Raw genomic sequence first — 9539 nt, 5'->3', positions numbered from 1 at the left:
TGTGTGTGTGTGTGTGTGTGTGTGTGTGTGTGTGTGTGTGTGTGTGTATGACTGCCTCTGCATATGTACGTAACTGCTTAATGGTCTGTGCAAATGTTTGAAGCTGGTTTCCTAGAATTTGAAACCTTTAAACACTGACATAACTATGCAATCTCCACATCAAAGGAGCATTAGGCTTGTAATAATGGTTGAGATATTTCAGCCTGAAAATCTGGTAAGGCAGGTATTTGACTGCGAATTAAATGTTTAATGAAAATTATTAAAAACACAATAACTATAATGCTACCGAGAGAGACCCCTATGAAATAAGCATATGGCTCCTCTTGTTCATTTTCTCTTGGTTTGACACTACCATGGAGGAGAGGAGGGCTCTGTGTATAAGGACTTGCTCTTGGAGTTGGTGAACTGAGCAGATCCTGGACGTTCCTGAGTGATCCGTTGTGTGGCACCGCAGTGATATTGAGGAGGTGGCAGAGCAGGGGGTACAGATCTGTTGAGTTCATGGCCTCTTTTGTGAAATTCTTTCGGAAGGCAGGACCGTGGGCTAAAAACATGGGATGCATTTCTGCTAATGCATTATCATAACCGTGGTTGCCTACTGTGAAGACAAAATGCATGAACAAGTTAGCCAACCATATGGTATTAAAATGGAAATAATTGTATCATCAAATTGTGAACTTAAATGCCAATTTTATCTAATTTGACTTTTTTTTTCTTTTCTCCTTTGCGGTACGCGGGCCTCTCACTGCTGTGGCCTCTCCCGTTGTGGAGCACAGGCTCCAGACGCGCAGGCTCAGCGGCCATGGCTCACGGGCCCAGCCGCTCCATGGCATATGGGATCCTCCCGGACCAGGGCACGAACCCGTGTCCCCCGCATCGGCAGGCGGACTCTCAACCACTGCGCAACCAGGGAAGCCTTTCTAATTTGACTTTTAAATAAAAGGATCTTTTACAAATAATCTCTGCTGTTGTCAACACCACAATTCACTTCAGGAAACGAAAAGTCAAATGATCACAAATCTTTCTCTCCAGGCAACACCACCTTCACCAGCACAGGAAGAAGGGGAAAGAGCAAAGCTGAGGCAAGTCAGGGGAACATGAAAGTGATATTTTTTTCGTGGCAGGTAAACTAATATTCAACACATACTTGTGAGGTACCTACTATGTTCCAGCTTGTTCTAAAGATAAAGGGATAAAGGTGCTCTTAGTCATGAAGCCAATAAATTCATAATTACCAATCAAAGGAGGAAAATAAGAAAGGAAAACAAAAGACACCACAAATATCAAACTTCTAGCTACAGTTACAATCTGCTATCAAAAAAGTCAAGACTTGTGGGTAAAATCTTGACTTTGGTGGTTCAGATCAGGATCCAACTTAGCACTGTGTGCTTTCATGTGGCTACAAAGTAAAAACTTGAGGAGTCTCCTGACTTGTCAAGTCAGAAGATGATACAAAATTAAAGGATGAAAACTCCTGCATAATAAAAGCTGCCTTCAATTTTTATTATTTTTTTGAATTTTATTTTATTTTTTTATACAGCAGGTTATTAGGTATCCATTTTATACATATTAGTGTATATATGTCAATCCCAATCTCCCAATTCATCCCACCGCCGCCCCCCCCCCCCGCCCACTACTTTTCCCCCCTTGGTGTCCATACGTTTGTTCTCTACATCTGTGTCTCTACTTTTGCCAAAAGCTGCCTTTTAAGGGCATGTACGTCTAGCATAATATCAGGGTGCTACTGCTGATGAGACGGCAACCAAAGAAAACTGAAAGGCTTTATTTTTAAAGGTGGTGAGAAGGACTAGCAAATTAGCCCCTACTGGGCTTCCCTGGTGGCGCAGTGGTTGGGAGTCTGCCTGCCGATGCAGGGGACACGGGTTCGTGCCCCGGTCTGGGAAGATCCCACATGCCGCGGAGCGGCTGGGCCCGTGAGCCATGGCCGCTGAGCCTGCGTGTCTGGAGCCTGTGCTCCGCAACGGGAGAGGCCACAACAGTGAGAGGCCCGCGTACCGCAAAAAAAAAAAAAAAAAAAAAAGGATAGCAGGAGGACCTCCATGGTGGTCCAGTGGTTAAGACTCTGCGCTTCCAGTGCAGGGGGTCCGTGTTCGATCCCTGGGTGGGGAGCTAAGATCCCACAAGCTGCATGGTGTGGCCAAAAATAAATTTTAAAAAAAAAGGATAGCAGGAAGCTCTTTATTTTGCATGCTTTAATTTTAAATAGGATTTACATTATATTCTAAATTTATTCAATGGAAATATCTCCAAAATTATACCACTAGATACTCATTAGGAAAATATATCTTGATATATTTTTATCCATGCCAATATGCACTTATTTTTAGAAATGTTTCCAACGTGTAAAGCAAAGCTGGCCTATATTTGGTAGAGCCAGAAGTGCAAAAGAAACTAGAAAGCTAGCAACTGAAAAATAGAGATTAAACTCTTTTGAAATCAGAGTATAAAACAGATGCAGAAAATGATTCAATTTATAAAATTCAGTTAGGTCTTCCTCCGGAACATAATGGTTATAATAAGCAGTACAGGGCACTGTGCTTTTCTTTGGTCTGAAGGCTTCAAGAGAAGTAAATGTTCCACTTTTAGGAGGTTACCTCATTTTAAAGCCCCAATAAATCTTTATTGGGATCTTTATTGGATCTTTATTTAGCTATCAATGTGTGACACTAGCTAGTTATTCAATCGATAAACTGTTGAATACGGCAGAAACAACTCCCACTTAGCCTCCACTTTAGCAGACAACGATGCAGAATGGGGAGAAATACTATAACATACTCACACAGAAAGTCATCTGACTTATTCCGTAAAATATACCACCCTTCGTCAGCCACTGCAAGAATTGGCTGAATTCGACTGTTGTATTTGTAATGCCATCTGTCTGGAATCTCTTCTTTTTTGTAAACAGTCAGATTAGGGTGAGCATGAGCTAGTGCTTCATAGACTTCATCAAATCTGCCTAAAAGAGAAGGATGAGGAGAGGCAGTCAGAACAAGACACTCACTGCTACAGCCAAAGAAACAACCATGGCAACACAGGTCAGTCAACGCAGACATCCTACTGACGTAGACAGCCAGCAAGTTCAAGGTAATGAAGCCTCACCAGACACTTTAGAACTCCCATCCCCTTTGAGGAAATCATCTTGTGGGGGAAACTGAGAAATAATCTTCTCTTAAAGTAAATTCACCTTAAGAGAAGACATTTTATAGAACCAGAAATCTCTAATCCCTAAAGATTAAACACACACACACACACACACACACACACATACAGGTACTAAGTGGTGGCACAAAGTAAAATGTCAAGGGCACTGCAACATCAAAACAAAACCAAAGAGCTAAGTTCTGGTAGTTCTGAGTACAGAAATAGAGAATCTCAAGACGAGAAAATTCGTAAAGTGGAGGGTGAGGGTTGGTCAAACGTTCTTTGAAACCCTGGAGGCGTTGCAGAAGTACTCCCTGTAACTTCAAACGCAGTAAACCTGGGCAATATCTTTCATCCTTTTCTTGTTTTTCAAATCCATTTGTTGGGGCTTCCTCCCTGCCAACAAGGGAACACCATACCAACTTGATCAGGGGAACTGAAGGGTTAATGCAATTTTCTTAACCACAGAAGATTGCTGTTTTGTATTGAATTGGTAGAAATGTTTGTGTGCCGCTGCACGTGCCTATTTTAACATTCACTGTTTCCCACTGATCCTCTTAATTCCCCTGCGAGGGATCTAACTCTCATTTGCGAGCTCTTCAGCTTTTCAAGATCTGTTTTCTCATTGGATACCTAGACTAACCCCAGGAGGTGGTAAAACAAACGTCAGGAGTTGCAAATCTGAGTCTTGCTCTGCACTTAGCTTTTGACCTGGGGATGTTAAACCTTTTGAGCTTGTTCACCTATCTTTAAAACAGAAATAACGAGAGACAGAGTTGGTATGAGGCTTCCAGGAGAGGTTTGTAAAAAGTTTGAGGTACTGTTACTACTTCCCCTGTTTACAGATAAGAAAACTAAATCTCAGGACGACCGAAACTCTCTCCTTCCTATACCCCACTGCTTCCCTATTAAGCGGGTCCTAACTAAGGATCCACTGAAGGCTTTAGGGCTTCCATAAAGTCACTGTTAACTGCAGGCACATTTTGTATATATCTTCCTATCTCAATTTCTCTGAGAATGGAGGCTGTAGCTTTCACAATATCCAATGACTCCAAAAAGGTTAAATGCGACTACCATAAGTACGTAGAGAGAGTATCAGTTTTAATATTCTAGGAAAAAGTGAAAAATCAGACTCTGAGAAAAGAGAGTTTGTCTTTTCAGAGACTAAGGATTAAATCCCAGAATATTACCATGACAAAGGCAAGCACACTTGAAAGACACAGAAACAAAAATCCCCCACTCAATCGCACTGGGCACATGCAGACCAGGCCCCAGACCACCAGTCAGTTCAGACTTACCTTCTTTGGGCAAGATGGCTGCCACCGGCGACTGGTCAATCAGGGTATAGTCGTCTTTATCCAGATACTGGTCAAGCTCTATGATCCTTTCCTCAGAACACTGCGTCATTCCGTGATCACTTGTGATGATTAGGTTCAGAATGTTCCACAACTTTGCCTTTTTCAGCATTCGTATGAGATACCCTAACCTCTGGTCAATATCTGAAATGACAGGCCCCATGAGTGGGCTGTCTGGTCCCAAAAGGTGGCCCATGTCATCAGGTTCTTCCCAATAGAGAAGACCAAGATTGATGGGCTGTTTCGATGTAAACCATTCAATAATTTTGGCAACTCTCTCTTCAAATGAAACGGACTCATTGTAAAGCATATAGTAAGTAGGAAAGCTTTTATGTATTTTGACATCTGTTCCGGGCCACATGGCCGCACCACTCGTATGTCCTGCCCTCTGATTTGTGATCCATATCGGCGTCGCTTCTTCCCAAAACTCAGAATCATAAATGTTCATATTATCCAAGGAGAAAGATTTGTTCAGAACAGGATCAAACATGTCATTTGCCACAATGCCATGATTCTCGGCAAAGAGGCCAGTTACCAAAGTATAATGGTTAGGGTAGGTCTTTGTAATAAAAATATTAGTAACTTGCTTCACGTGGACACCATATTCTTTAACATGATGAAAATGAGGTGTTGGAACTCTGTATAAGTAATCCCAACGGAATCCATCAAATGAAACTAGTAGAACCTTTGGCTGGTCTGGTTGGAGAGAAAATGTAATTGAAAGTGTCAATGCAGCAAGTATGAAGGACACCCAGAGAAGTTTTGAAGTCATTTTCAAAGTACTTGATCAGTTCAGTGTAAGACAATCTGTTTAAGAAATATATAGAAGTTAATGGCAATAATTTTGTTTTGTATACTTCACCCAAAATGGAGAGGGATGGTGCTTAGTAATCCCTGTTACATCATAAATCACAGCCTGGAAGGATTATGCTGCAGAGCTTCATCTTAAACAAAAGACCTGTGGCTCCCTGTGTAAATAAAGCTAAAAATTATATCTGCATTTTAGAAACTGTTTTAGTTTCCAAGAATTTACTGAAACATTCCTCAAAGAAATTATATAAATAAGCTCCTCAAATATCATTTTAAAAGATGATATAATTTACATACAACTTTTCAGAAACATTTTCAGGTTGACTCAGACTTCTGACTCCTGGTCAGAAACATTTATATAGTCAAATACCTGTGGACATATTTATCATTATGGTTAGATGGGCTATAGGGACCTAGCAACAAGCAACTTTGCACTAGCAAATTTAAAAATAATACTTTTTAAAAGTACATGTGTACACCTCTGTTTTTCAAAGGCAAGGCCTTGTGTCTGGTCCATCATGGTAAGAGATGTGAGAGATGTCATGAGAGAGAGGAGAAAATAGATTAACTTGGTATCCTGAAGTGACAAAATTTGTGACATTCAAATATATTTGCGAAATGTAATTTGCATTCACGTATTAACAATCAAAGCATAGCCTTCTTTAAACAAAACAATTAGATTATGAACTAAGTATAAACTGAAACATAGTTCTAAAACTTGATGTTGACCTTCCTAATATTAAAATTCATCAACATTTAATCTTATCCGTGATGTGTGTAGAAAAGGCACTTCCCAGGATTAAATTATCTCTTGGGATCAAGGTTGTTGTTATTGTCGTTGGTAATCCGCCTATATTTCTAAAAAGCTTTTATTCTATTCAAGAAAGCTAATAAGAGATAATATGAAAAAACATTACATAGGTAAATTTGGTCAGTTCCCATTGGGTTTGCAAATCCAGTAAGGATCTTTTGTTCTCTCCCTCTGCTGTCCATTCTTGCATGAAGGTATTTATAAGCCCACCGAAACCTGGATCTAACCATATTTTGTGTCAAGAAATCTCTTGAGAGACTTCCCTGGTGGCTCAGTGGTTAAGAATCCGCCTGCCAATGCAGGGGACACGGGTTCGATCCCTGGTCCGGGAAGATCCCACATGCCACAGAGCAGCTAAGCCCGTGCGCCACAACTACTGAGCCTCTAGAGCCCGTGAGCCACAACTACTGAAGCCCGCATGCCTACAGCCCGTGCTCCGCCACAAGAGAAGCCACTGCAATGAGAAGCCTGTGCACAGCAACAAAGAGTAGCCCCCGCTCGCCGCAACTCCAGAAAGCCCACGCACAGCAACAAAGACTCAACGCGGCCCCCAAAATAAATAAATAGATAAATAGATATTAAAAAAAGCAATCAAATTCAGCTTTTGACATCTTCCTAATTTGAATATGCTGAAGACATATTTAAACCTCAAAATTAGACCCTGTCTTGCCTTGCTGTAAGTGCAGGTAAATAAAAACTGCTTGGCATGCTTGCTTTGCTGTCAGGGGCAAGAATTCTGTTTTGTTTTTTAATTGATTTCAGCATACCTACAACTGAAATTGTTGCTTAAACTGAAATTGTTTTAGGTATTGGTCTCCAGACAATGGTTCAAAAATTAAATTTAAAAACTATTTCTCAAACAGCAATAAACTTTCCAAACCTGGAAGGAACGTGAATAAGCAGTTCCCACAAGGAACTGCAAATATACTTATTAACATTTCTGGCTAAGAACGGTGATCCTTTCCTCTCTCTCTCCTTCACCTTCCTAACACAAGGAAGGATACTATGAACCAAATGCAATTTAAGGCTAAAAAAGAATCAACTATATGAAACATCTGATTTTCCTCTATTTTAATAAATTAATTCAGCAACTGTGGTAAGCAGGAAAGAACTGCTTTCCTGGGACAAATGAAAATAAACAAAGGCTAAGTGTTGCCTCAAGCTTAGGAATGTTTGGTAAGACAACATCATCACATCGATGACATAAAGCAACAAACTGGGAAGTGGGGGTAGGGATGAAAGGAGATCTGATTTCTTCTCCACACACAAAATGCTGCACTGCGCAGTGGAATCCCTAGTTCTGGGCCCAGATTTCACTGAGCTGCATTCCAGTTCCTCCTCCCCTCCAACCCTTCCCCCACAGACAGCCTTGGAAATCTGGAGGGACGGGGCGCCAAGAAACGAGAGGAAGGACACTGAAGGAGGAGTAGGTGTGTGTAGAGCGAATATACATCAAGAGGAGGGTGATGCATCGCCCCATCTTCTTCACCGGGATTCCATCCTAGCTCCTGGAAGGATCTCGAGGTAGGGTACGTTTCCAATTCGCAAACCTCCCGCCCACCAAGGCTGGCAGATGCCCTAATGTGCTCTGGGTATGTGTGCAGTGGAAATGGGTGGGAGGGTAGTTTGGGGAGCCCGCAGGAGGCGGGTGGGTCCCCGGCAGGCCAGCCTCCCACACTCCCGGACTCTTACCCTCGCGGCGATCCGCTCAGTCCACATCTGCTTGGGGCAATGGGAGGGAGGGCCTGGAGGGGGCTCCCTCCCGCACACCGGGGGCAAGATTGGGGAGGCGGCGGCAGCAAGGGGCACCCCCCACCCAGAACCTGCAGTCCCTCACCTCTAAGCCACCTCAGCGCGGAGCACCTGACCAGCACTGCAGGCCCGACGCAGGCCCCGCCTCTTGGCTCCCATTGGCTACAGTGGGACGGTTCCTGCTGGGGTTGCGGAGCAAAAGCCGGGCTCCTGGGATCGTTGTCCCGCCTGTCAATCAGCGCGAGCGGGGCGGGCGCTGTGGGGTTCGGAGGGTGGATAGGGCGGGAGCCGGGGGAGCTCGGGGAGGCGTGGACCCGGCCGGGAGGCCCGAGGGCGGGGAGGCGAAGGCGCCGGGCGCTCGCTAAGGTCTTCTCTGCCGGGTCACGAAACCTTTATGCGCTGTGCCTGTTCTAGACGGGCAGTTGTGCCTGTAGTCAGTGATGCAGAGAGATCATAGTGCGCTATCCCATTTTTTTGTTTTGTTTCCTTACCACAAATGGGTGGCACCGTACCCTGGACTTTACTCCGAGGAACACCTGAGCATCCCAGGATGTCGATAGGACGATGCAAAATCTAATTTAAAAGGATTTAATTTAGTGAGCTCTGCAGCCCCAATGTTTATTGTCCAGGTTTTGGCAATGTCAGGTCTCTGAGGGATCTGCAATAGTGTGGCACCTAAGAATGCACATATTACACCAAGCCGGTTTCCCAATCGGGCTAATTTACACAGGGTGAGAGACTGAACAACATGGGTGCATCCAGGGCCACACTCTGCTCCTAGCTTTGTTTCCAAATATGCAATAAAGCTATGAACTTAAGGTCTGATGCCTCTTTCAGGAAGTCTTCTTTGGCCTTGTTTCTTCTGCTCCCTTACCACAGTGGATTAATTTTTCAGGTGTTTTTGTAATCAGTGGTATTTTTAGGTCAGAGGGAGTGCAGGCATGTGCACAGTTTGCCAGTTTGGTCCCAACTATATTTATCATAAATTGTAGCAGTGACTTTGAGCTCCTCTGAATTTGTCCATCTACAGAATTCCCAGGCCTAATTCTGACCACCATGCAATGGGCAGTAATATCTGCTTGGTTGTCACAACTTAAGCTTCAACAGCTTAAGCCGTTCAAATGGAGAGCAAAGCCAGTAGCTCTGGGCCCCCTCCAGGGCTCCCATCCCCTGTCTGGTATACGGGGACTGTAAGATGAATGACAGGCCCGCTGATGTTTAATTAAATGAGGCAAACATTTTGGTCCTTGTTTTTTCTCTTTCTCTCATCTTCTCATAGAGGGACAGTCCCTGCCCCAATGGCTTCCTTCCAAATGCATCATACCATCCCCAGGGGTGTCTGGGCACTCTTCCATGGCCTTTTATTTGTGGTGACTTGAGTTTATGGTTTTCCACGTGTGGGATGGGGATTAAGAGGGAAGCCGGTGTCTCTGTTTACCCAGACCCAGTGACAATGAAGTTGTACAGGTTGTTCCAAGTCCCCAGAGCCCTGTCCTTTGAAATTGCCTCAACTTGGAATGGGGTGGCCCAGGATTATGTCTTTGTCCCCCTAGAATAGGCCCCCCTATGTTCTCCCAAAACAGTCAGAGAACAGCATATGCTGATTAGAGAGCAGAGTAGTGAAAACAGGCCTGTCTCGCTGAGCATTG

At 43.7% G+C, this 9539-nt stretch overlaps 1 protein-coding gene across 4 annotated transcripts in view; it reads right to left on the bottom strand.

Annotated features, from left to right (window-relative positions):
* The window catches only part of ENPP5 (ectonucleotide pyrophosphatase/phosphodiesterase family member 5), a 12420-nt gene extending 4392 nt beyond the window's left edge, over window positions 1-8028 (bottom strand). The window contains exons 1-4 of one of the 4 annotated variants that reach the window (XM_029242183.1): window positions 7976-8028; window positions 4461-5324; window positions 2801-2977; window positions 46-598 (exon numbers count right to left, since the gene is read on the bottom strand). In XM_029242183.1, the coding sequence (XP_029098016.1) occupies window positions 171-598; window positions 2801-2977; window positions 4461-5289 (1434 nt within the window). In that variant the 5' untranslated portion in view covers window positions 5290-5324; window positions 7976-8028 and the 3' untranslated portion in view covers window positions 46-170. Of the gene's footprint in view, window positions 1-45; window positions 599-2800; window positions 2978-4460; window positions 5325-7830 lie in introns of those variants that run through there. The other 3 variants (XM_029242186.1, XM_029242184.1, XM_029242185.1) reach the window with 3 other exon arrangements.
* Between the last annotated feature and the right edge of the window lie 1511 nt (window positions 8029-9539).

The sequence above is a fragment of the Monodon monoceros genome, unplaced genomic scaffold, assembly GCF_005190385.1.
Source record: "Monodon monoceros isolate NGI ecotype Baffin Bay Population unplaced genomic scaffold, NGI_Narwhal_1 Super_Scaffold_3, whole genome shotgun sequence".
Lineage (NCBI taxonomy): Eukaryota > Metazoa > Chordata > Mammalia > Artiodactyla > Monodontidae > Monodon > Monodon monoceros.
This window is presented reverse-complemented; position numbering and strand designations above follow the sequence as displayed.